The sequence below is a fragment of the Fonsecaea multimorphosa genome (assembly GCF_000836435.1).
Source record: "Fonsecaea multimorphosa CBS 102226 unplaced genomic scaffold supercont1.2, whole genome shotgun sequence".
NCBI lineage: Eukaryota > Fungi > Ascomycota > Eurotiomycetes > Chaetothyriales > Herpotrichiellaceae > Fonsecaea > Fonsecaea multimorphosa.
In genome coordinates, this window is record NW_015971636.1 from 2242709 (window position 1) to 2268085 (window position 25377).

Genomic DNA, 25377 nt, shown 5'->3' on the forward strand with positions numbered 1-25377 from the left:
TTAAGTGGTTACCTAGGTAGGTACCAGGTACGTACCTGGGTATCGAGTGCACGCATCACGCGTTCTACTCCATGCAGTGCCTGAACTTGCAAATGATGTTAATCGATCATCGAGTAATTGTGGCTACATAAGCTGGGCTTTGCATCTTGTCTTGGGTATTTCTAACATCTTCCCATCCTAATGCTTCTGAGATCTGTCCGTCCTGTCGGTGTGTGTCACGAAGTCCTGGTTCAATCACCCCGGAACCGCCGATGATACCCTAGGTACGCTCGATCCTCTCATGCTCTTTCCGTCAGTATTCCCTGTTCTCTATGCACTAATAGCGCTTCTTGCTGCTGCAAAGACCGTCCCCGTCATGAATTCGTATCCATCCGCTGGAAAGCTGGCAAGAAAAGAGACAGAAATTCAAGCAGCGCCACCCCACTAAGAGTCAGTCAGGACCGTTGCGCAGCCTTAGCACTCAGACTTACTAGTTGGGCCACCAAGTCACTAGCCACGTCGAGGTAAGGGTAAGGGCTGGAAATCTCCTTTTCCACGTTCTTATAGCGCTTGCTGACCGGTTTCCAGTAGCCGTCTGCGCCCATTTCATCGAGACGATCAGAGCTGGTGTGAATGAATTCTCCGAATCCACTGGTGGGTCTGCTGTTCGTCGGACTGGTCACTGTGCTGTTGCTGCTGGGTGTCTTGTTCCTGTCTCGCTCCTTCTTCAAATCGTGCCAGATCACATTTTGATATCCGTCGCATTTGAAATCCACAACGAACGTTCCCTGTTCTATGGTGTACAGTTGTATATCGATGAATACCCAAACCCCAATATGCTCGCTTGGGATTTTCTTGTTGAGTGCCGAAAGACTGTCGGGTCTGCTCATAGACACTTGTCCTGGTCCGGTGAATGCATCCTGGCTGTGCGTGGCCGGCTCGCCTCCAGTATTTGGTCGGGTAGGATGTCCGCTTGATGCTGGTGACTTTATATTTGCGGGGCCGCCGTTGGGGGAATTTATGCCGAGCACGTGTTTGACATCCTCTGAGGCATATCCCAGTTGTTCAATATGCTTCTTGAGCTGGGTTTGTGCTTCTGCCGGCAGACTAACCGCCGAACTGTGGGCCGATAGAGATGGTGCTTCGCCGGGCATCAGCAAACCCTTCTTTAAGATTCGAGCCCGAATATTGTATGGGTCTCGGGGTATGTAGTAATCCTCGCCCACAAAGGAAAACCGCTGTTGCATAATCTGGTGGCGTTGGCCGGGCTCTAGGTCGGGTGGAGGTGGTGGAATGACATCCTTCTCGTCATCACCGTCTGGCATCGACTCCGGCCGCAGCCAGGGATTAACCTCCCATTCAGCGCCTTGAGCCTTGAGAGCGGCATACAAGCACTTCATGGCTTCCCAAGGTTGGTTTCGACTGCGAATCCCAAACTGCCACCGTCTGGGCTTGGTTTTCGAAGGCGCTGGACGCTTTTCGTCGGACGGCAGAGAAGTCATACCTTCCGGTCGGCTTTTGGGTTCTCTCAATACACTGAGAGCCGTCACAGATCGAGAGTGTGGTTTCAATGCTCTTGATGTGGCCTCCTGTTCCTCTTTGGACCGATAAATCGGGTTCCCGTGTTCATCCTTAATTTCCTCGGGGATGGGACTTTCAGCTTCATCTTCCTGATCTTGGCCTTGTGTCTGATGTAGAATCATGTCAGGGTCTTCGCCGTGAGCCTTTGCCTTTTCGCGAATCTGAAGGAGCTCCTCATGCACGTGAGGTAGTGAGGTGTTGAGGACGCGGACATTGGAGATCCTGGGCTTCTCTTCTTCTCTCAATGAAGACGGAGTTTCAGACAGCGATCGACTAGCGCGGTGGGGGTCTGTGCGACTTGGAGTAAGAGGCTTGACATCAATATCCTGAAATCGTCGTGGCGAGCCTGGAAAATTGGGATAGTTTGGTTCGACGGGTGGTGAAGAAGCCATAAATGACTCCAGTTCTGGGTTCTCTGTGCGGTATTGGGGAGCGCTGATCATCAACTGATTTTCTCTGACTATGAGGTACGCATCTTTAATGGCGCTCGGCTCATCTTTGCTCAGAGCATCCTTCACATCCTCCTTTGCGTAACCCATAGTACGGCCAAGCTTGCCAACCACTTGCTCATGGATCTTCTCAACCACATCGAGTGGCTTTCCCGGAGCCAATTGACGAGGGTCGATGGCTTTGGTAGGATCGACACCGGTATCTAGAAATTCCTCAACAGGATCAACTAAATAAGCAGGAAGATCTTTTATGAACCATTCGTCTTGTCTGATTTCGGGGATGGTGATGCGGTGAACCGGATGAACTTGCAAACATCGTTTGATGAGGTTTACGGCGCCTGGTGGAGTTTGTGATGGAATGTGAAATGTCCCGGCCTGGATCTTCTTGAATAGTGCAGGGATGAACTCGTCGTCGAATGGAAGTCTGCCAACGAGAAAGACGTAAAGAATGACACCGCAACTCCAGACATCGACTTCCGGACCAGCATAGAGCTTTCCGCCAATGACTTCCGGTGCAGCGTAATTTGGGCTTCCGCAGCTCGTTTTCAGGAAATTGCCATCTGTCATGATGTTGCTGAGACCAAAGTCGGCGATTTTCACATTCATGTTCTTGTCAAGGAGGAGATTCTCAGGTTTGAGATCCCGATGGACGATTTTGTGACGATGGCAATACTCGACAGCACAGATGATTTGTTGAAACAGCTTCCGGGCCTTAGCTTCACCCAACCGTCCATGTTTCACGATGTAGTCGAACAGTTCCATCGGAACATATTCCAGCACCATATAGATGTCTGTCTTGGTTGTGATGACGGTGTAGAGCTTGATGATATGAGGGTGACGCAGAAGTTGCAAATATTGGATCTCCCTCTCTATCCGCCCTGCCATATCCCGACTGATCAATTTGCGTCGACTGATAGTCTTCATTGCAACCTCTTGACCGGTAACCTTGTGTCTAGCCAGCTTGACTTTGCCAAATGAGCCCTCGCCGATATTGCGGACGAAGGCGTACTGATGCAATCGTTGCATTGCGCGGGCAGTGCCTGGAGACTCTGCCATCGGGGTATGACTCAAGCTAGCCCGTGCCGGAGGGGAGACAACAGTAGGAAGGGATGGTCGGGTACGGCTGGAGTCGGTTTGTGGGAGGGAAATAGAGAGTTCGTCATCGTTGATGGCCGACGACATGGTGGAGGGCGAGGGATGGCAGGCAGAGGTTCGCTCTGCCCACCGTGAAGGGGTGTGGTATCAGTGGCTCGAGGCTGTCGGGCAGATAGGAATAGACAGATTGGTGTCACCAGTAATCGCTGAATTGGTGGTTGAGCATCTCCAAGGGACGAATCACTTCCAGGTGTGAGGGTGGAGATCCTGCGCCTGCGGTCGACAGCGAGATGGGTGAAGGTCAGGGGAGTTATGCAGGCTGTATCCAACGACCGACGAAGAAACGGGAGATTTAGCGTATAGACGTGCAACACAAGTCTTTTCGTAGTTGTTTGCAGATCAAAGTCGAAAGATTGGGCGAACTGAGTAAGTGATCGTGTGTGGGTGTTGAAGGATGCAGGATGAGCGAGGCACTGGAGGGTTGAGGCGAAACTGGACAAGAGGGGGCGCTGGGCCGCTGCCAGTTCATGTGCTGGGTTCATGTGCTGCTATGACGGCCCGCCGCCCGCTTGAGTTACCCGAATCGGCAACCCTCCCCTTTGGCGGGCTCGCGGGGTAAAATCACGCTAAGTACCCGTAATAGGTTGCAGCCACAGCCTCGCAGCCTCGTGAAGTCGCCAGCACTGGCAGGGAGCACTGGGCGCCTACTAGGGCTTTCCTAGACGATATTAATAATACTAGGGAGAAACTACCTGGTACATTCGTCATCAAGGTTCTTGTCATTCACCAGAGTGCAGCACTGAGTCCTAGCCTATTGAAAAATGTCCTGTTTTGCCCTACCCATGAAATGAAACGCAATGAGATGGATCTGAAGACAATTCCGCCACTCCATGTCTCGGGATCATTTGCCTGTTCACATACAATCCGATCCTGCCATCTCTCGTCAAATCTGGTGCATTGTTGATTGCATCCATCGTCGAATGTTTCATCCACATGCCCTGCCACTGATTTCGTCCACCGATATCTTCTCATTCACGTCCTTCTCATATCTTCAGATGAAGGCTGGCAGATCGATAGAATTAATTAGTTCTTCTCTCTTGACTTCATTTGGCGTCCACAAGTCTTCTCCCCCAGAGTAAAAGAACCAGTACTCTGCCGTGTATTCTTCTTCCGCCATGAAGCGTTGACTGTCACATACAGGTGGAGCGCCTCCCGCGACCTCGACTCGGTAGATATCCCAATCCCTCTTGGGGCTCACCGAGTGTGCCCATCTGCTATTGCTTCCAGGATCATCCGGGGCTAGCACGGATTCATGCGGAAGGGCTTCGAACGTCGCAATGTCGAAAAGAATGACAATTGCTGTCTCGTTGACAGTCCCAATCGTGCCCAAGCATTCCAACGTAGAGTTTTTCTGTTGCTCATAGTCGAAGTCATGAAGTTTGGCAGGCAAAGCATGGAATGCTGCTTCGTTGGGGAGATTTTGGATAAGAGGTGCTGCATCGTAAAGCTGGGTGGATTGAGACTGAAATTTGGCGGCTTCGCTAGATCCATTTCCCTCGCACAGATACATGTACAGGCCTCGCGCGATTGCAAGGTATTGAAGAGGCTTGCCGGGAGGCGGCGGTGACAAGGAATCCGTGCCTGGAAATGTCAGTGAGTCGCACCTCAGTCCTTAGCTTGATGGATCTCACAGGATTTGTTAGCATCGCAAGTGATGCTGCCCTGGAGAGGTACTGTCCAGCCTGCGGCCACCGAGGCGTTGATCGGGGGAACATAGTCAAGATCACTACGGCGGTCAAAGCGACGCGCGGAGTTCGATCCTTTGACGAGGCTCAAGAGAACAATGGCTGTCAACCACAGGATCGAGGTGACGACGACCATAACGCCACGGCTCTTGGAAAGAATGGCAAGAGTCGGGAAGTAGCCGTGCTGACCAATATTTGTTACCTTGTTGAATGGATAAAACGAATGACTATTTGCTGAATGAACGACTGAGGACAGGGAGGCAAGAAAGATGATGGCATCGGACAGAGGTGAGTCTTGAGCTGCAGGAACGACTCCAGATAAGACCTTAACGCATTCCTGTCGCCAAGAGCAGAAGACACGCAGAGAGGTTTGAGTGAATTGACACGCTTCACTTCGTCTCGCTGCTCATGGCCTGACACCCTGGGCAAGTGCTCACAAGGACGGCAAGTCAGCTGGAGTTGAAGTCGAGAGCGAAACCTGTGGTGCTTACCAACAGCAGCAGCAGCAGAGAAAATGACAATCTGCGACACTTCTCAAGTTCACCAGTCGCCAAAACCCTTCAAACAGGAGTAGTTGGAGGAATGAGTGGACTGCATTGTATACCTATCAACATTGGCCACGATGGTATAGCACACCGCTCTCTTTTCGATAAACGCCATCCATTCCAAACACTTCCATGCACATGTCCCCAGCGCCTGGCTCAAAATCATTCAAAACAATAATGTTAGTAGTACAAATCGGATTGAGGTTTGCAATTGAGGCTGCTCAATGCAGGTTATAACCGCAGAAGCGAGGGACCCGTTCTCAATGTCCATCTGCGCCTAGCACTTCCATCCGATCTCTTCTCATCCCTTCGAGGACACCCACAATACCGCCGTTCCGTAGTCTTTCCAACACAACGTTCATCCCTTCTTTTCCGTTTACCAGAGCTGACTTGGTCCGTTTCACTCCAATGAGCTCGATGGTCCGCTGAATACCAGCCGTCGACCATGCTGCAAACAGTCCTTGTTTTGGGGGATCTTCTTCGGCATTTGCAGTGTGCTCTTGCTTTTTCCGGCTCAATAACTTGTTCTGGCCCAGATGTGATACGAACGTCACAACTGTCTTGCATGTGGTCGTCTCCTTGGGTCTCTGTGGTTGGAGGTCATCGCCCGATCGACTCGAAGACGCTATCTCAGACAGTCGTTGACGTCTATATGTTTGTTTTTCCACGACGCTCAAGATACCTGTCCACTCCATATTTTGAGATTCTGTTTCCATCCATCCTTCATTGATGTCAATGGTACTTTTCTCTAGGACATAGCTCTGACTGGCACCGCCCGGGCCAGCAAGGCCACGAGGGAGGAATTTGAGGATGCCGGAGGGTACTTTCGATCTTTTCAGATGCAGTCGGACAGTATGCAGTCGGTTCGTCTCGGGATCGATGTAGCGATCGATTACGTCTGAGCTGAGAACATGCCTGGAATAAGGATTCGGGTAGCGCAGGAAATATGCTAGAGTGACAGCAGGGAAGGTGTAGTCGTAGTTAAAGGAATGTTCGTAGAATTTCATCCTGACATGAAGACATTGACCCCAAGTAACGGCTGATGGTTAAAGCGTAAGATGAGGAAGGAAAGGAGATGGCGAGTTTTTGGGGCCCTCACGCGAGCTTCTCAAGCCCAGTTGCCACATTCGGCCGAAAAGAAGAGGAGAGAATGGCTTGGCCGGCAAATTGTGGAGGACGGAGAGAAATATCCGACAACGGCATATCATTGGACAGCGGTTCTATCACAGTTGGGCTGCATGTAGAGGCCAACGGTGAATTCAAACACTCACGCCGAGTCACAGATCCTCACACAGACGAGCTGCCACCACTATTGTTTCGAGACATCTTTTCATAACTTTCCCTCACTCTTACGCTCCCTTCGAAGGTCCCAGTCTCGCCCTCGCCCTCCTCCTCCCACTCCCTGCCCTTTGTCTCCGCTCCTGCGTCTCTCACGTTCACGGCCTCCAACCCCTCGCCCGCCATGGCAGAACAAAAAGTCACTCCCTTCGAAGTGTCTGGCGGCGTGGACGAGTCTGGCCAGGTCAAGCAAATAGACTACAACAAGTTGATCCGCGACTTTGGGGCCACCCCCATCTCACCCGAATTGCTCGAGAGATTCGAAAAAGCCACTGGCCATAAACCCCACAGATTCATGCGCCGGGGCATAGTGATATCCCACCGCGAACTCGAAAGAATCCTGAACAAGTATGAGAAGGGCGAAAGATTCTATCTCTACACTGGGAGAGGGCCGAGTAGTGACAGCATGCACGTCGGACACAGCGTGCCTTTTGAATTCACGCGCTGGCTACAAGAAGTCTTCGACTGCCCCCTCGTGATCCAGTTAACAGACGACGAAAAATTCATGCACTCCAAAACCATCAGCATGGACGACGCCACTCGGTATGCAAGAGAAAATGCCAAAGACATCATTGCATTGGGCTTCGACCCGAAAAAGACCTTCATCTTCTCTGATTTTGAGTACATGGGGGGCGCATTCTATCGCAACGTCTGCTTCGCTGCGAAACACGTCACGCTCAACCAGATAAAAGGAGCATTTGGATTCAATGACAGCAACAATATTGGCGAATTCCATTTCCCTGCAACCCAGTCTGCGCCCTCATTTGCCACGAGCTTCCCACATATTTTTGGCACCGATGCAAAAAGCGTCCCGAAGATCCTTTGCCTAATCCCTTGCGCAATTGATCAAGACCCCTATTTCCGTGTCTGTCGAGATATAGCAGAGAAGATGAAATACGAGAAACCGTGCCTCATCCACTCTCGCTTTCTCCCAGCGTTACAGGGCGAGGGCACAAAGATGTCTGCAAGCGTCGATGCCTCTGCGATATTTCTCACCGATACACCCAATGCGATAAAGAAGAAGATCAACCGTTTCGCGTTCTCTGGCGGGCAGGATACCGCAGAGAAACAACGCGAGCTGGGCGGGAACACGGATGTCGACGTGCCATACAAATACCTTACTTTCTTCCTGGAAGACGATGACGAATTAGCCAAGATCAAAGAGCAATATGAGAAAGGAGAGCTGATGACCGGGGAGCTCAAGGCACTTTGTATTAAGGAGTTGCAGCAATATGTGGGTGATTTTCAGGAGAGGAGGAAAAAGGTGAGCGACGAGGTGGTGCAGGACTTTTTCAGCAGAAAGGGGTTGCTATTTAGAGGGGTTCCGGCGGATCAGAAGACGGTTACAACAGGTTTAGCAACGGATAAGGGTAGTGTCAAGGAGAACGGTCCAAAGAAAGAGGTCCCCTTACGATGAGATTCAAAGAGCTGGAAGAAATTCCTCAATAGATAGTGCGCTTATCTGGGAATGGAAGCATAGCGTGACTTGGTTTGAGATTAGAAAAGAATGATTGTGAACTAGACCATGAACCTGGAGTTTCTCCATAGGTCGTACACATGCACGGCGACTAAATGAAAGAGAACAGAGCCTTTAGTTATTTCCTATATACATGAAGATCAAGTGTCTTCACGTCCCCTTTGGCCATGCAGCCTCACCACGCCAGGGAAGAAGCCTCTAACCGCATTACTCAACCACACCACCTCCCCGTCCTCGACCTCGCGGACAAGAACAGTTCCCTCATCGCACCAGCCCGCCTCTAGCGCATAGAGTCTGGTCACGGACAGCATGGCGCCGCCGTCGTCGGACCGCGGAGTCCGCCAGGTGCCGTTACGGAAAAAATACACCGCCGACAGGGACGCCTCGGTGACCTGGCCCTCGGTGTTGGACAGGAGGACTTCTCTCGCCGTGGGTGGCGTGGTCGGGAGGAGCTCGGCGCGCGCGCGGGCGTCGTCGTACGGCCTCCGGTGGTTGGTCTTGTGCCGTGTAAACAAAGATGTGTGTGTGGGTTGGGCGTCGATTGTGACCTGGCATGGTGGTGGTAATGCTGCTATTGCCGCTTGTTCTACTTGTCCGGCGACAGTCGGCGTAAATGGGCACGATGCGTACATGTCAACGAGTCGCGTGAGCGTCGAAAGAGGTCGATCCTCGCCCATGGCCGTGCACTCGACAGTCACCTCCCCAGCACGGGACATCAGGACGCGGACCCGGAGGTCTCGTAGATACCCTGCCTTGGGGCCTTGAAAAGAGGGGCCCGCAGTCGTTTGGGATCTAGCAGCGGCGTCCTCGACGAGTTGTTCTAGACTGATAGGGTTGGCGACCTCTGGCATTAATAGAGACTCTCCATTCACTTGCCCGCTCGCTATGGCACCGTCGGCCGGGGAGGCCGCGAGCCGCGTCGCAACATCTGCCCAGCCGACCGCTTCGGCAGCCTCGCGCAGACGCCGCCTATGCAGCGCGAAGAGATTCGCGCGGATGTCTTTCCACCGTCGTATGAGAGCGTAGGCATCCGCCGAGTCCGAGTCGCTGTCGGCGTCTTGGGCGTTGAAGAGCGTGTGTTTTAGGGTGGTGATGATGCGGAAATGCTGGCCGGAGATGATCGCTTTGACGTCGCCTTCTTCTCCTGGATACAGAGACATTTCTATTCGCCAGAATTGATGGTGGCGGTGTCGCGTATATAAATGGTCTTTCCATCCATGGCCTCGGGCACGTTTGTACACCTACCTAAGGTATTTAAGTGGGTAAGTATTAGACTCTCACCTTTCTGTAAATTTTACCTCCGCTACGATCGACCGGCATAAGTGTGGCAAAAGGCTTGGTTGTAAAGAATCAAGGCCCGGGCCGATGACGAGGAAGAGCCAATTTGATAATAATGTTAGTGGATGAATAGGAAAAGTGAAGCTTTGAAGCCCTCCTCCAACCTGCCTACTCGTGGCTTGTCACCCCAAGTCGAAATCAACCCAGCACTGGACCATATCCATAATTCGGAACATCCTCATTCTAGCAAGTTTCAACTATTCATACATGCTAATTCGAGCGACGATAAGTGTGGCCTGCTTTCCAGTTTTTCGCAGGGTTTCGCTACAGCTGCCTAGGTACCCACGCTACCTTCTAACAGCATTTACCCTTAGACCCCTGAAGCCTCAGAAGTCAGAATCTACTCGGTACGAGGTACAGGGTTCGCCTTGCAACTGAACCGCTGCCCCATTGCCATTCCTGCAACTCTCGCTTTGTGCCCCCGCCATAGCCTCACGGGGCTAATAGGACGAACTCTGCCCCTACAGTCACCGTACACAAGAGCCCCAGGCTCGTGCGAATCCTTTCAGTTTCGGGGTTTCCTCTTTGCCGGACACAAAGGATGAAGCGTAGACAAAAGACTCTGCGGCGTCGATTTCTGAGAAAGGCTCCGGTGATGAAATCACAAGCTATCTCCCCCTTCCATCCGTTGGGGCGCCCTGTTTTCTTTAACCTTGAACTTGGTGGTCCCCTTCGTTCAACTAAACCTTTGACTCAATCTACGTAAAGCTCTTAACTAACTATACCTTCTGCATAGACATGCCTAACAAATGCCAAGATCAATGCCTAGACAAAAAGGCGCCCGACGGACGGAAGAGGAACAGTAGAATGTAGGATCAGAGCCACTCAGGCTGCCGGACAGGCGCTCGGTTGAATGTCTAACTTGAACCCGCTCCAACCGAAGATGTCCAGATACGGTACGGCGGCACCTCGCTGCTTTGCCGAGACGAGATCTCAGACGCGACGGTACCCTATTTATACACGCAATCGAGTCTCGCCAGCAACGTCTTGGTCATTGCGTCTAAGACCCGAGGCGCGCCGAAGACTGTGGACAAGGATGTTAAATGCGCCAGGAATGTGTTGGGAGGGCCAATGTCGTATCATATACCGTGGCCGCTATCTGTGTGAAGTATAATCAAGATCGAGAACAGAATGCAAGCGGGACCTTCGTGTGTAACTAATCCAAATGATTGACCACACACAGCAACGCAGATCCCATATTAATGCAGATTAATAAATACCCTACGTGTTTGAACCAAGAAAAAAAAAATCTGAGTTGTCTATCTCTCCAGTCAGTGAGTAGCTGAAGACGAGCTCTTTCGACTTGACAACCGCCAGCTTAGGATACCCACAACCTGGTTAACTCAGCTTCATCGCACCATCCAGGCCTGGCGAAGGGTCGCAGATCACAGCATTGGATCCAAACTTCGCTAACAAGCCGCATACGCCTGCAGCCTCATTCCATTGTGCAGCGACGCAGTTGTTGAGTTGGTCGCACTGCACCATGCATCCATCGAAAGTGCTTGCAGGATAAGCGCCGAGACTAATCGCGTCGACCAAGAAGCAGCTGCAAGTGACCTGGTACGAGTGCCCATTAGAGTCTGTATATGTTCCTTGAGGAACACCCGCGCATGTAGGAGCAGCAGTATACACAGTAGTCGTCGTGGTTGTTGTCGTAGTCGTCGTGCTCGTGGTGGTGGCTTCGACAGAGGCAGTGGTTGTTGCCTCGACAGAAGTAGTGGTTGTAGTATCTGTGCTAATGGTGTCTGTAGCAGTCACTGATGTAATCGAGGTTGCCTGTACCAAGGACGTCGCGACAATGGAGCTGGTGACGGTAGAGGTCTCGGTGACTGTGGTGCTAACTGTGTTTGTTTGACATGTTGGAGAGGCTTCAATACAGGAGCATACTGTGCTGAAGACCGAGGCGGCTTCGGCCTGGAGGCTGCAGAGAATCTTTGTCAGGCTGCTGCCCGCAGCTGCTCCAGCATCATTGTAGGCCGTGACCAAGGTGGTGAACGCCGGGGTCGGTTGCGCAAAGACTGGTGGTTCAGGAATCCTCTCGGTAGGATGAGCAAGGAAGTCCGGAACCGAAGGCACTGAGCGTTTCAGCCTGGCTGGCGTGGGGCTCGCTGTCGTTATGGTGACAGTAGAGGTTGCAGTTGCAGTAGAGACAGTAGTGGATGTTCCTGTGGTCACGGTCAATGTAGTGGTGTCGGTCGTCGAGGTCTCAGTCGCCGTGCTAATGTATACATATATGGTACTTGTGTCGACAGTGGTTGAAATGGTGGTAGTCCCCGTGGTAACAATAGCAGTTGAGTAAGTAGTGTCGACGGTGTTGACGGAGGTCGATGTTGATGTGGTAGTAGAAGTCACTGTACAGTGAAGTGGAAATTTAGATGAGCAGAACGTTTCTGCCGGGGCGAAGTTTGATAGAGGAAGGAATAGTGCATATGGAGGCTGGGAGCAAACAGCACTGGAGGCATGAGCACAGACAAACAGTCCCGAAAGATAGGCGAAGATTATCGCTAAAGAAAACATAGTGTATCACGAATCCTCCGACTTTCTTCCTGATCTTGCAGCCGGGTTGCCCAAGGAATACGGGTTCTCTAGATTTATATATTGAATTGCCCCACGGGCTCCTGAATGAACGTGTCAGCCTGGACCAAGATCCTAGAATACGAGGATGCTCTTCTTCCGCCTCCAAATTCAGGCGTCTTTAATAGTAGGGGGGCGTTTATGTCCCGTGAGCTGAGTTACCCGCAGCGTTTACTGATTCAAACCGACCCAACGAGCAAGGCATCACATGGCCTCCCCTCTTGCAGCACTAACCAGCTCAAACCTCTGGAAACAGCGGCAAGCTATTAAGAGGCTGATTCTCGAGCTTTCGAATTTGTAAAGGGTTTCTTGTTCGATGTGGGAAAAGTATAAAATGGCTGGCTGAGCAATTTCACAATGAGAAATTCATCTGTGGCGAGGTTTCAGATGTCTGCCATATCTAGCATAATCTTATTCAAAAGTCCGGAATAGGTAAAGTGTGGCGTGTCTAAGCGACGGGGTGGCGTAAATGCAGGCCCTTCGAGAACCGACTTGGTGCACGTTTGATCTTGAAGCTATTGAGCAATAAGCTACAAAGACTTCAGCCAGCCAGTCCCAAAGGGTATTCTTCCTGTTTTAGTGGTGTCCCTGACCCATGTCGGTTGAACTTGAAAGGCGGAGTAGCGGCTGGGCGAAATTGCTTGGTGTCTTAGCGCGCTATACTCTATCCACCCATCAGAAGTATTTGATTCCTCTGTTCCGAATTTGCAGCAGTATGCACCTATTTCTATCGCACCACTATGAAATGTAGAACCAACTAAATTGATTGTCTAACTAGCAACTACTGGAGGTGGAGAGACTAGGTGGCAATAAGTGCCGCAGTGTCACTCGCCTAACCTACCGTGTATAGGTTGGGTCGGCTAACCTTCCCAATATGGTTAGCCTAACATGAAACACATCGGAAAACTACCTAGGTACGATATAAACCTCGGTTTTGTCACGAACCGCCCAGCACACCTCGCACGTGACGACAGCTTACTATTTATGTGACTGTCAGGGATGCCAAGGGTTGTAAAGACGGATCGAAGGTATACAGACTAGCCGTTTAAGGCCTTCGGCCGAAGGCCTTCGGGCGACGCTAGTAGCCCTCTGTAAATTACCCTGTGGTATATAGTCTGACGGTCCCCAGGACCTAGTCTAATTCACCATGTTCCTCCATTGAGTCACATTTAAGTACCGCATGCTCACTGCCTGAGGAGGGAAACTCCTTCTTCCTTCCCTCATGCTTAGAGTCTTAGTTAAGATATACTATCAAGGAATACCTATACCATCACCCACTGTCTATCGCTATCCTCTGCCTATCTATATAGGCTGTTCCTAACAGGTTTTCCGCGATGGTTGATGGTGGTTAGCTAAGCCTTGGGTGAGTAAGGGGTGAGTCTGCCCATAGCAATTGATTAGCTCCGACCAAATTGGCTCTGCCACCCTACCTCGCAGCTTCAAGCCTTCAACGCTTTCAGCCTCAAGGGCCCAAGAATGCCCTCGTATCGCCTCGGAGTTATATGTCTACGACACAACACAAAACGCAATTGACCCTTCACATACCAGGGTTGATGGCTGCAGCTGTATTGCTGCCCAATGTAAGGCCTAGCAAAGGTTTGATTGATGAGCTTTGGCGTATGAAGATCCCTAGGACTAACTGCCGGCAGAAAGTGGCTTACTAGGTTGCACTAATCAGATATGCAGCACCACCCACAGCTCAGTTGACCCTTGCACCTGGCCCATCGCATCCTAACGGAACTGGAAAGCTGCAGTTTGGCGAGGATATTGTCGAGTCAGCCCGCACGTACAGTAGGATGTGGCATTGAAAGGCAGGATGTCTTTCCAGCGTTCTTGCGGAAACTACGGTTAGCCTTGCAAGAACTTGCATAGGTGCGAATGGGAAGCCTGGATAATCTATGTGAGGCTGTCTACCAAATGTTGTCTTCCCAGCGATCGACGAAATAAGCCTCCTGGGTACTTACGTACTTCAGCTTCGACCAGCATTTTGTCCAATTTTTGCGAAATGACCATCGCCGCCAACTAATATGACATCATTCCACCGATATAGTGCTGAAATTAGTGGCCTGAAATATTCTCAATTCTACGCAGCCAAAACTCTTGTTAAACGACGCTCGTATCTGGTATTCGCAGCCAGCCACGCTGCAAGCTCAATGCGCGTAAAGCGGGCCATAAACTATCCTAGAGAGATGTGGAAAGACCTGCAGACGTTTATGAAGACAAGGTTATGACCCTCTAAGAGCTCTGAGCCCGGTATATCCGCCTCCGGTTCGTGGAGAGTAATGCCTTATCGGAAAGCAGGCGAGAGCCATTTCTAGAGCCCCTTGGCTGATCGAGATCTCCCACAGTGGCATGACAATAGAAGAAAAGGGTCATTGTAACGGAGGCAACCGGACGGAACCCAGACACACCTTAAGAAGTTCATTACGCACCTCAGTGGTCGGATTTTTCGATGCTCCATCACTACGCCCCGGTAAGTGTTCTCTCCCATGTAGCATTCGTCATTCCTTCACATGCCACAGAGTATTTCCATGAATTTGAGGGCAGGGCTTAACTTCTTATAGGTCTAACCTCCCCCTGAGCGCAGCTTTAGGTTAGACCCTCAGCCTCCCTACAAAAATGTGACACATTCTTTAGGAGTGGTTATTGCCCATGCTAGATGTGGTTTAAATAGATCAATGTATGTCAGTTGTTGGATACTATAAGCAGGGCAACTATGATAGGGCACATTACGCGAAATCGTGGTCCAGACTTGCTTCCTCACCAGTTACCTGCAATAAATGCGGTTAGTAATGCTTAAGTCATGCTATCACTCTGTGCAAACGTTTGATAGGCCCGTTCGTCAGGCAGACATTGCTCTGTGTAAACGAATTATCTTCCTTAGTAACGCCAAAGGGAGACGATGGTATAAATTGGTCTCATCCTTCCACTGAAACCTGAAGAAACTTCCTAGTCCTCTGAGGAAGACCATTTCATCCTTCATTAGTTACCTCCTGGTTCACTTCTGTTTAGCCGCCCAAAATTAACAAAGATGACTGAAATCATCAGCCTGATTCAACAGGCCATCGATTTAGAAGAAAACATAAGAAACTTCGTCCAGGTATACTTGGGTGCTGAGCGAACTTTCTTTAAGATGCGACTTTTCGGCGGTAATGTCAACAATGTCAAACTGAAGCTCTTCTTGAGATTATCCGAAGACCAAATCAAGAGTAAAACAATGCAGAAATCTGATGAAGAGGCCATAGAAGCTGCAGCCAAAGAACTCAAGAATAGCTTAGAGAAAGCGATGGATCACTTGGAAAGCCACGTACCGCAGGGGTTCGCATCCAAATTCATGTGGGCATTATGTGAGGAGAGGAGAGCAATAGAGTTGATCAACGCCTTTGAGAGCAGTTTCACCAGCATATTACAGCTCTCCGAATTAGCTGAGCGCGCAAGAGATCCAGTGTCATTCGATCTCCGTAATTTTTCACTTATTACAGAAAGAAACATCCTCGATTCTGGGTTTTACGCATATTCAGCGCAGGCAAAATACAACCCAAGGGGAAAGGATCCTGAAAACGATGATCCTGAAGTCGATGTTTTTATCGAGTCCTTTAACGCGGATAAAACTTCTCGCAAAGATGCCCAAGAGAAAGCAGAAAGGAGTGCCAAGTGTCTATGCCGTTTGGGTGACGACAGCAATACGATGCTCTATCAGACTGGACTTCTTCCTTGTCTCGGTCATCAATTCGGACGCCTCATATTCCTCTTGCCCAAAAATGCACAAGAAGAGCCTCGCACATTGCGAAAATACATCGCGGAATGCAAAGAGAAGCACGAACCGGCCATTCCCTTGGATTCCCGATTTGGATTTGCGTTACAACTGGCCGAGGCATTGGTTACAGTTCATAGCGCTGGAATTGCACATGGTGCAATTCGAAGCGACACAATCCTTTTTCTCAAACCTAGAGCAACAACGACACATCACACGGAAGACAACGCAGCACCTCCGACTCCTGGCGATAACCGGAAGACCGGAGATCAAAGCAGCCTGGAAGATAAAGGAGACATAGGAGTTACCCGTGGTCGTCCCACCAAAAAAGAAGTTTCTCCGCCGAAGACAGGAAGGTCCAAAAGAAGTATAAGCAGGCTTGGGGAACAAGCGAAGTTAGTTGTCGAAAAACTGAAGAGGTCAGGAAGCCGAGACAAGAATCGTACCCAAGACAAAAATGCCAGGAAGACAACACAGAATAACGCAAACAAGAGAGATTCAGCCGGCACAAAGGTACCAGAAGCTGGTCAACCCTCGGGAATCGAACCCAGTCCGAATGCAGATTCCGATTACAAAGACAAATCCAACAGTGGCCAACAGACAAGTTCCTATGTCAAAGTCGGTGAAGTTCCATCCGAATTTGGTGGCGTCTACCTAGCATCTTGGCTTTCACTTCGCTGCCGTGGAGACGCTCCGCGGTCTTACAGAAGACGGTGGGACGAGGATATCTACCGGCATCCTCAGATGCAAGGTAAAGTGAAAGACAAAAATAACATGGGACACGATATCTATAGTCTAGGCGTTTGCCTTCTTGAGCTTGGCTTGTGGGACTCCTTGGTACAGAAGTGGCAGACCAATGACAGCCTCGTCGATGGGATTATGAAATGGGTGAAGAAACAAAAGATCGACACCGAACCTACGGACCAAGATCCGCACCAAGAAGGTGATTTGTCAAAGGAGATCAAGACCGTTTTATCCTCGATCCAGAAAAGTCAGGGCACCGACAGCCTCTTTGACCAGTTAATGGGGTTCCTGAAGGTTGAAAACCCCGATCCCAGTTCACGAGATTTCCTTCAAGGGGAGGGTATGCCGAAAAACATCAAGAACGCTCTGTGTCAAATTGCAAAAGACCGGTTGCCGAATTCGATGGGCGCAGCCTATGCCGATATTGTTATCAACTGCTTGACATGTCTCGACGATACAAACGGCATCTGGAAAGTGAAATTTGCGAAATTGAACAGGCAAAATGATTGCGACAGATTCCGGGATGTTGTTTTGTTTCCTATGCAGAACATTACGGCGGCTCTCCTTGGTTCAAAGCAGTAGTTTCGTTGCCTGAACTAGCGTTGAAGAAAGTGCATACAGAATTTGAAGCCGGTTGTAGAGTCTCGATGGTGATGCAAGCCCGAATCGCGAGATGCGAGAAAGGTGATCTTCAACCGACCCTGAAGATCTTCCGGGGGTTTGAAGAGTCCGTAGGAGCTGAAGACGACAGCTGTTAGCGACCTGTTAACTGAGTGAACGCTGGAAGATCTCAGTGACAACAAGAAATAATATCCACTGACTCTTTTCACTCCGTCACCGGGGCCCTAGTCGCAGTGAGAAAGACAAGTGTCACTATCGTCCTTGCTGCCATGGCGTCAGCCAAAATCACGGCGAGCAGCGTAGATGCGCGAAGATAATGGTAGCGCGGAAGGACGGTGGGGGGTGTAATATATATTAGGAGAGATAGCTACTTATTAACCTTAAAGCCTCTTTAAGCGTTGATATCGACATCAATAGACTAGTTAGTCTATCAATTTGATCCCAAGTATCGCACTGGCCTTCATGTCGGTATGACTAGTCTGATACTGGCCATGCCATCCATCAAGTCGACTTGGTGAGCACGTTCCGAGTCCGTTCCAGTGTGCATCAACCAAAGCGATCATAAAGAAAAGAAAGCCAAAATTGCGATGATGCGGGATATCTATCACAGGGAGCAAAGAAACCCTGATCTTCTTGGATGGCCAAAGATCAACAAGCTGCCCACTTTGGATGTTTCGCCAGCCTGACGGATCCGCCTACTAGGTAAACTCTGGATCGGCCGAAAACATCTCTCTGGACCACCCCGTTGCGGTGCAGGAGTTCCGAACCTCTCTCCGAGATAATCAGCAAGCCACATCACCTCATCAGCAAACTCATGCCGAGTGGTTAAATAGTTTGCTCCAAATCGCTGAAACTCCGTGGTGGCGACCTGCTTGGGTGTATCAGGAATTCGGCATTTCCATCTAACCGCGATTCATGTCTGGTGAGTATACTGTGTTGTGGACCGATGTCTGAAGCTTGATTGGATATCTATGAGTCCAGGGCGCAAAAATCAAAGAGGCACTTCTGGGAAGAGTCGCCATTCTCGAACGGGAACTTGAACAGAGACTGGAGCAGGAATCCGCGGAACATGAGCGAAGATACGACCAGGAGCTCAGTGTGCACCTGCAATTAGTCACCGACGAAAATATCAGGTACGAACTGGACCTGCGACGTTGCAGGGAAGAGAACATGCAGAGACAGCAGCAACTAGATCGCGAATTCCAAGCCGCCTTGGATGGATACCAGCGACAGATGACCCGAGATCGCACTGAACTTTTGGATTTTGAAGCAAAACAGCGACAAGTCACGGAGGCATGTGAAGCAGCCAAGACTGGATATTCCCGTCGGCAGCAAGCACGACTTGATAAAGAGCACGCCCGTCGGGAAATGAAGGCAGTTCTTCGCCGTTCCTGGAATGTCGCTGCCAAGGCAAAGATTTCTTAACAGAAGAAGGATCTCGAGCCGTGGCGCCTGGAATCAGACGACCCATTCGAAGTACGGTTCTTGGAGGTCCAGCAAAGCCTGATCCGCGCCAGTTCTGGAAGCGCAACAGCTGGTGTGCTCCATGAGCGACTCAACGGTCTCGAAAATGTCCTTGGACGGCAGGCTGACTTCCGGACCTTCGAATCGAACCATCCGAGACCCGTGCCACGACCGTTGACGATGCCTGTGCGTACTTCTTATCAACCTCCAGATCCTCCATCCAGGGTGTCCTCTACCTGCTGAGCCTATACGAAGTGTTATGGTGCTCTTGCTCATGCCATCGAGTTGAAGAGATTGATCGGACAGCTTGTTTCAGGCGCTGAGAGACTCGACTCCTCCGCATTTTCCATTGTGATAGGCGGTAGGAGTGTACCTCGCTCGCCTTGCGCTTGGTTTACCCATCTGCGGCACTCCGGGACCTGTCAGGCTTCTGACCACCGAGATGGCATCTGTGCGTTCCTCGGACTAGCTGACACACACTATGGTATTAGCCCTGCCTACTCGCAGAAGGACACACTCATCCACGTTCTTATCCAGACAAGCCGTGCTATCGTTGAGCATGACAGAAACTTCCACATCTTTGCCCATGCTAGCCAGGGGCGCAGGAACTGGGGTAGATGATTGCCGGCCTAGGTTGTTGATTGGACCAGTTCCGAGGAGAGCGACGGCATGCAGGGTTTGGTGAACTCCAACTTGTAAGATCAGGATCCGCCTCAGCGAGCATTTGATGCCTCCAAGGGCAACGAAGCTCTGGCTGAGTTTCGAGCAGATCCCAAGGATGAAAAAAATGTGGACCTGAAGGTCCGAGAGTTTTAATATGCTGAGTTTGGGAACTGTGTGCCGCCTTCTGGCGGGCACCCCGGTATGCATTCATTCTCCACAACAGAAGACGACAATCCCTACCCGGGCATTGCTCCGACATCCGCTCGGTGCAAGGATGAGGTAGGGGTTCTATACGGGTCTTCGATGCCATTGATCTTGCGACCCGAGCCCCAACCAGGATTCGAGGACTCGTAATTCGTTCGTCGCCCAGGCATTGGTTCCGACGCGTGATGGAACGATTTCTCAATTGATGTATGGAGAACTGGTTGACCATATGACGGAGCAGAGCGCAGAGCCTACTGATATTTGGCTTGTCTAATGCTTGTCACTTTGACTCTGGCAGGCTGTCCACCTGCAGAGATTCTACATCGCAACCCGGGAAGCCGCCAAAGCACATAATCGTTCAGGGGCACAGCCAACCCGCTACGATGAGGCTTTGCCCAGCTGAGGACCGCCTTACTGTACTGATTGACGGTACGGTAGCATGTCCACCACACCCGACGATAAGCTGTCCGGAGAATGCAAGACAAGACACCCACGACTTTCGATGCGAATAAATTGAGGAATGAGCATCTAAAGACAGCAAAGAGCCACACCTGTGCTCTAACATTCGCAATTTCCCTGAGCAGCAAGGGACAGAGGAACAATCTGGACGGTGTGGATTGCAATTTTGTATATGCGCGACCCAGACTACCAGTGTTGGATCGTAGAAGGAAGAAATGTCCATTCATTGGGAGAGGATAATATACTCTGCGCTCTATTTGATTCTCTATATATCTGTGTTATATTTAATCTAATCTCCCACGACTTGGAGCTGGTTTCACTAATCTTCTATGCTAAGGAAAAAGGCACGGGATGGACAAAAGGAGAGATATGAATCACGCTCTCCTCTGGGGAGTTTTATCTATTAGTCGCCCGATGCAAACAATAGCGTCAGAACTTTTTCATTGGTTGAGGACAACCTGAGGCGCGTCGCTGACAATCAATATACAACGCAGCCTGTGGGACGGAGTACTTGATCCTAGCCTGAGATCGTCTTTCTCCAAGGAGGAAAAAAGGGTACCAGCTTGTCCCAGCGTAGAGGACCTTGGAATACATGTGTGAATCTTCAAAGTGCGAGGAATATGTACGAGGTATTCCTTGGAAGGTGAAAATCAAAAAGTGACTAGGCCTTTCGGGTTGTTTATAAAGTTGAGCAGCTTCAGACTCCCGAGGAATGGCGTCTGTGGATGGCCACCGAATCCAGAAAGAGCCCAGCAAGAGAGTTATTCAGCGAAAGCATGATTGTCTCCAGTGTTTGTCAGGGTCAGGGCCAAGCGAAGGCAGCTTCATATGCCGCTGTCGTGGTGTAATCCGTCCGGAGACTCAAGACCGTCACTCATTTTTGGGATGAGTCTCTGCCAGATCTTCATCTTCTCGCACCCGCGTATACATGATGCATCCACCCCGAATCCTCCCTTTCAGAGGATTGACTCTGCCCTGCTCGTCCACACCATCGTTGGCCCAGCCCGCGACCTCGGTAAACCCACAGCGTTGATAGAATGTCTCCTTGTCCGCCGCGGCCATGACACACGCGGGGATGCCCTCTTCCCGGGCCCGGTGCAGGCCCCACGCGACCAGCTGGCGACCATGGCCGTGGCCCTGGTACTTTGGGAGCACGGCGATGCAATCCAGGTTCCAGCGCGTCAGTCTGTGAGGCGGCGAAAGGTAGCAGTGGGAAATGAACGGCCAGAGGGTTCTTTGCAGCGTCGTCGGGGTCAGTGGGAAGGGGTCGGACGGATCAGCGCGAGCGGTGGCGCGATTGGGCCTCCAAATCGATAGGATTCTGTGGAACGCCTTGATCAAGGGTGAGATCAACCTCCCTATAACATCAAATATGATGGTCAGTAACGTGCTTGTGCCTAGGAACCTGGAGGGTTCGAGACCGGGTTCGTTCGCAGCGATCAGCATGGCGAGAACGCACACCGCTCCATTCACACTCTCTCTTGAAGCGAGGCAGGGTCGCGTGGGAAAGGGAATCGGGGTGAGACTCAACGTGGATCCCAAAAGCCTCCTAGGCCCCAGAACTTGGCCCAGCCGAGCCCGACTCGCTGCCACTCGGCCACGCCCACCACGACCTCGCGTCCAGTTCCTGCATCCTTCTCGCAGCTGACCAGGAGCACCCGGCTATAATCCCAGTACCGCTCGCGGCATCGTCGCCTCCAAGAGTCCAAGTAGTCTTCGGGGTATTGGTCGCGGAAGGGGTGCATCAGGGGACCGACGACCTCTTCATCGTGGAAGCCGATCGCGAAGATCTGGGATATGATTGGGAGGTCAGAAACCCTGGCTAGGCGTAGGACCATCTTTTCACGGAGCGGGATGGACGAATGAAGGGCGAATTAATGCTTAGAGGGCTGCGTTCGATTTCATCGGAGAATTGCCCGTGGTGATAATAACCCTGCCTGTCTGGTTGCTCGAAGCAAGCTAGGCGCTTTGTTCTCCGTACCGAGTACCTCGTCCTGTCGAAGCGAGAATCCTTCTGGGGGCGTACTCGAACAAGTCAACTAGCGTAGCGTGGCTTCGCTGGCAGGCTTGTAGCATGCAGAGACCGTCGACAATCCTGGCTCTGGGTTCCGCCCCTTTTGTGAGGCTCCGGCATAAAGAGTAAGACAGCCACACAGCCTTCCGAAGGAGTAATACTCGTCCACCGAATCCGTACGAGGTACTGAGTGCAGCGGACAGACGCCTTAAAAGGAAGGTGAGGAAGTGGATGTAGGTAATTGAATCGGCCGAGCAACCAAGCAGTGCCTTCCAAAAACAATGTCCTTGACAAAGGGAATCAAACGTTAACTCGGTTAGTCGTTGTCGTACTCGCTCCTCGTGGAGAAGATAGTAACTCACATCCAGCCCTTCAAAACGCTGGAAAGTTCCGGGGTCTGGCACACGGCCTGTTGCCCAAGTTAGATTCCCTTGTCCACCCAGCTGTGATTTACCTTATTGCCAACACTGAACAGTGAACACTGTTCAAAAGTACGAGGGCACTAGTGTGCGTGGAAGGACTACTAAAAGGCCCAACCTTCCCTGCAAGCGGCACGGGGTAGCCTGGAGCTCGCTTGACGAAGGGAATAAGATGGGAAGCCCTAACCTAACCTCCCACGGACACGCGAGGCCGATAGTAGGTAGGTATGCTGGGGGCATCTGCAGAGCCACTCTTACTATACCCACTCCGTAGGTAGTCGTACGACTAAGTAGGTACTGACGACCTCGGGATGACTGGATGCTGATCAGCCGGCTTCGGCCTCGCGTAGGGACCTGGGAATTGTGTTTCAAAGACGGTTCGGAGCTTCAGCGCCCACGCGCCCTTTCTTTGAATTGTCCCACTTTTCATAATCTCGAAGCCTTTCCCGTCCCGCCCGTTCTCCTGATTGGGGTTGCTTTGCAGCGAATCGGGGAGCAGGGCCGGGCAGCCCCGGAGGCACGGACGAGCCGATCCTAATTCGAGTTTGGTCCCGATAAGCTTTTCCGACCATTTGATGCTTGTTGCAACGAGGGATTGGATCGTCGTTGGAGCAAGAGATGCCGCCTTTTCTTCCTCATCCTCCTCTTCTCACCCCAAAATCCCCCCCAATCACCAGATCACAACCCTTCCCCCGCAACCTGGTCCTCGGTACTGGTAGCATCATGTGCTCACACGCATATGTGTGGTGAGCCTACACCTTGCATGAAACAAACCGCAGAGACCTGGATCCTTGGAGGTAAGGTACGACTAATATGTCAAATGTTTGGCACCAACGCAGAAGCTAAGGGCCTAGCGACTGGAGCCAGGCGTAGCAGAGTTTCGGCCACGGCCTCAGGCGTCCGCAACATTATCATTGCCCCTAGTGGCGTAATGCCGATCCTGAAGCTTCAATCTGACTGTGGGTTCAATCATGAACTGTAGTCGCACTGCAGTCAGCGTTTCAGCCTGGTGGCAGGGACTCCTGGTGGGAAACCTGTTCGTCTCTTGGAAGCAAGGTGCCGATCGAAGAAAATAACGGAGTAGGGTTTTCCTGGCGCTGGATCAAGAAGTGTTGGGGGTTACGCAAAGGCATGTTCATTCCCGTAACAACTTGTTTGACTTTCTATCTTACAGTAGTAGTTCGAGTATTCCGCGGCCAGTCGCCGGTGGACAGACTCCGTATTTCGAGCTTTTAGTGAGCGCGCTCGGACAGTTTTTGCAGTATTTGGTCGTTGGACACTTAAGCAACACGACACACTCCAAGAAAAGGTGCATTTCCAACATCTCGAAAGGCTGTGTCCACGTTCTGAGTCTTCTTCCCCTGCCCATGTAGTATCGAATTCGGCGTTGGGCCCGGAAGTGCATTAATTCCAATTCTTAGATCAGTCTTGGTGAACAGTCCAGGCAACTTCTCTGCGGATGATCATCTCTTGACTACCCTTGCTCCGGTCCGACTGGTTGTCTCTGGAAATAGACGAGGCCGCTTCATTCATATTAGGCGGATCGTTTCGGCTGACGGTGGCATTGTATTCAACCTCATCCGGCCGGAAGAGCGGTGCTGCTCCCGAGCCCGGTGTCTTGTCGCCATTCCGGGACCTCAGCGGCTTCATGCGAAAAGACGTAGTCGCGGAATGGGGGTTTGTTACACCGTACGATCTCGTGGTCGCGGGGTCGAGCGTCATGCCGATGGTGGTATCAAAGTTGAGGAGGAAGCTCTTCAGGTTGGGAATGGTGCAAGACAGGAGAGAGTAGCAAAGCTCGATTTGTTGGAAAACAATGGGTGCCGCAAGTCGGACGCCGGTGTTTGGTCGCACGGTGAAATTCCTCTGGTCCCAGACATGGACCGCGGCGAAGGAGATGATACTTTGATTGATTCCTCCTGTAAGCAATGGGTGAAGACAAAAGTTACAGATGTAGTGGCTGCTTACCCAAGTCGGAAGGCGAATGCTGCCACAATTTGCGTCTTCCTGCCCGGTTTCATTTTCAATCCCCAAAGAAGAGCAAGAACCATCGCTACCATGGCCACCTCGGTCAGAGCGTCGAGTATCCCAATAGCTTCCCAGCGAGGAACCTATTCACCACAAAAGTAAGCCACGCTGTCTCTTGAGAAACTTCGGCAGTTCGAGTGGATTGAGGGCACTTACAAAATTCGCGCAGAACTGGCCTTGGTAGCCCATCAAAGAGAGCAGAGGGCAGTCGATTGCAATAATCAAAATGGACGCCAGGCCCCAGACAGCACATATACCCAGGAGAATGTCGCATACAAGGGACCGTTTTCGCATGTTGATGGAGAATAGTCGTCGGATGAGTAGGGTCACCGATGCCTTGGCTAAAGTCAAAGATATAATGAAGAAGATTTCACCAGCAAGCACCGCCTAAAGAGAGTGTCAGGTACATCTGGTGGTATAATCCGAACTAGTAAACGCTCCAACTTACCCTCCCGATGGTCGATACCTGCGACGCTGTGAGGTGTTTATAGGATCTTCCCAGTCCCTTGGACGTCGACACCCAAACGGCGATGTATTGGGCCAGAGACATCAACTATTTCTTAGGTCAGTCGTGTGGCACAAGTAAGAAAGGAGTTCTGTTGTACAGTCGCCGCCCCAGCAAGCCAATCGTCTGGGCCCCAAGTTCTCCGTTTGATATAACCTCTCAATGCCATGGTCAAGATCGAGTAGATTCCGCAGAGAATCGACACGGTCCAGACCACGCCGCCATAGTCGTCGTCTGTAACGGTTGCAAAGCGAGGCCCGTCGCCAGATATTGAAGTCATTTTGTTTGGCTTCGATCCTCAAGCCGAGAGAAGAAGGGAGAAACCGTGACAGGTCATGAGGGAAGAGCCCGAGTAGGTGGGATAGTGTCCAGATATCATTG

At 51.1% G+C, this 25377-nt stretch overlaps 10 protein-coding genes across 10 annotated transcripts; 3 read left to right on the forward strand and 7 right to left on the reverse strand.

The window, feature by feature from the left end:
- Positions 1–434: 434 nt before the first annotated feature.
- Positions 435–3191, reverse strand: Z520_01763 (uncharacterized protein; the record flags this gene model as incomplete). The annotated part of the gene is made up of 1 exon (XM_016772279.1): positions 435–3191. The coding sequence occupies one exon, from the start codon at positions 3189–3191 to the stop codon at positions 435–437; it is 2757 nt and encodes a 918-aa protein (XP_016637418.1).
- Positions 3192–4155: 964 nt separating this feature from the next.
- Z520_01764 (uncharacterized protein) lies at positions 4156–4985 on the reverse strand (the record flags this gene model as incomplete). The annotated part of the gene is made up of 2 exons (XM_016772280.1): positions 4156–4745; positions 4796–4985. 2 exons carry the CDS (start codon positions 4983–4985, stop codon positions 4156–4158), a joined length of 780 nt encoding a protein of 259 aa, XP_016637419.1.
- Positions 4986–5654: 669 nt separating this feature from the next.
- Z520_01765 (uncharacterized protein) lies at positions 5655–6401 on the reverse strand (the record flags this gene model as incomplete). The annotated part of the gene is made up of 1 exon (XM_016772281.1): positions 5655–6401. One exon carries the CDS (start codon positions 6399–6401, stop codon positions 5655–5657), a length of 747 nt encoding a protein of 248 aa, XP_016637420.1.
- Positions 6402–6856: 455 nt separating this feature from the next.
- On the forward strand, positions 6857–8149 carry Z520_01766 (uncharacterized protein; the record flags this gene model as incomplete). Its single annotated transcript, XM_016772282.1, has 1 exon — positions 6857–8149. The coding sequence occupies one exon, from the start codon at positions 6857–6859 to the stop codon at positions 8147–8149; it is 1293 nt and encodes a 430-aa protein (XP_016637421.1).
- A 200-nt stretch (positions 8150–8349) lies between these two features.
- Positions 8350–9369, reverse strand: Z520_01767 (uncharacterized protein; the record flags this gene model as incomplete). Its single annotated transcript, XM_016772283.1, has 1 exon — positions 8350–9369. One exon carries the CDS (start codon positions 9367–9369, stop codon positions 8350–8352), a length of 1020 nt encoding a protein of 339 aa, XP_016637422.1.
- Positions 9370–10885: 1516 nt separating this feature from the next.
- Positions 10886–12064, reverse strand: Z520_01768 (uncharacterized protein; the record flags this gene model as incomplete). The annotated part of the gene is made up of 1 exon (XM_016772284.1): positions 10886–12064. One exon carries the CDS (start codon positions 12062–12064, stop codon positions 10886–10888), a length of 1179 nt encoding a protein of 392 aa, XP_016637423.1.
- Positions 12065–15152: 3088 nt separating this feature from the next.
- On the forward strand, positions 15153–17201 carry Z520_01769 (uncharacterized protein; the record flags this gene model as incomplete). Its single annotated transcript, XM_016772285.1, has 1 exon — positions 15153–17201. One exon carries the CDS (start codon positions 15153–15155, stop codon positions 17199–17201), a length of 2049 nt encoding a protein of 682 aa, XP_016637424.1.
- A 1209-nt stretch (positions 17202–18410) lies between these two features.
- On the forward strand, positions 18411–19974 carry Z520_01770 (uncharacterized protein; the record flags this gene model as incomplete). The annotated part of the gene is made up of 3 exons (XM_016772286.1): positions 18411–18617; positions 18669–18890; positions 19870–19974. The coding sequence occupies 3 exons, from the start codon at positions 18411–18413 to the stop codon at positions 19972–19974; spliced, it is 534 nt and encodes a 177-aa protein (XP_016637425.1).
- A 926-nt stretch (positions 19975–20900) lies between these two features.
- Positions 20901–21868, reverse strand: Z520_01771 (uncharacterized protein; the record flags this gene model as incomplete). Its single annotated transcript, XM_016772287.1, has 2 exons — positions 20901–21388; positions 21562–21868. The coding sequence occupies 2 exons, from the start codon at positions 21866–21868 to the stop codon at positions 20901–20903; spliced, it is 795 nt and encodes a 264-aa protein (XP_016637426.1).
- Positions 21869–23885: 2017 nt separating this feature from the next.
- On the reverse strand, positions 23886–25276 carry Z520_01772 (uncharacterized protein; the record flags this gene model as incomplete). Its single annotated transcript, XM_016772288.1, has 5 exons — positions 23886–24366; positions 24432–24574; positions 24648–24878; positions 24940–25044; positions 25097–25276. 5 exons carry the CDS (start codon positions 25274–25276, stop codon positions 23886–23888), a joined length of 1140 nt encoding a protein of 379 aa, XP_016637427.1.
- Between the last annotated feature and the right edge of the window lie 101 nt (positions 25277–25377).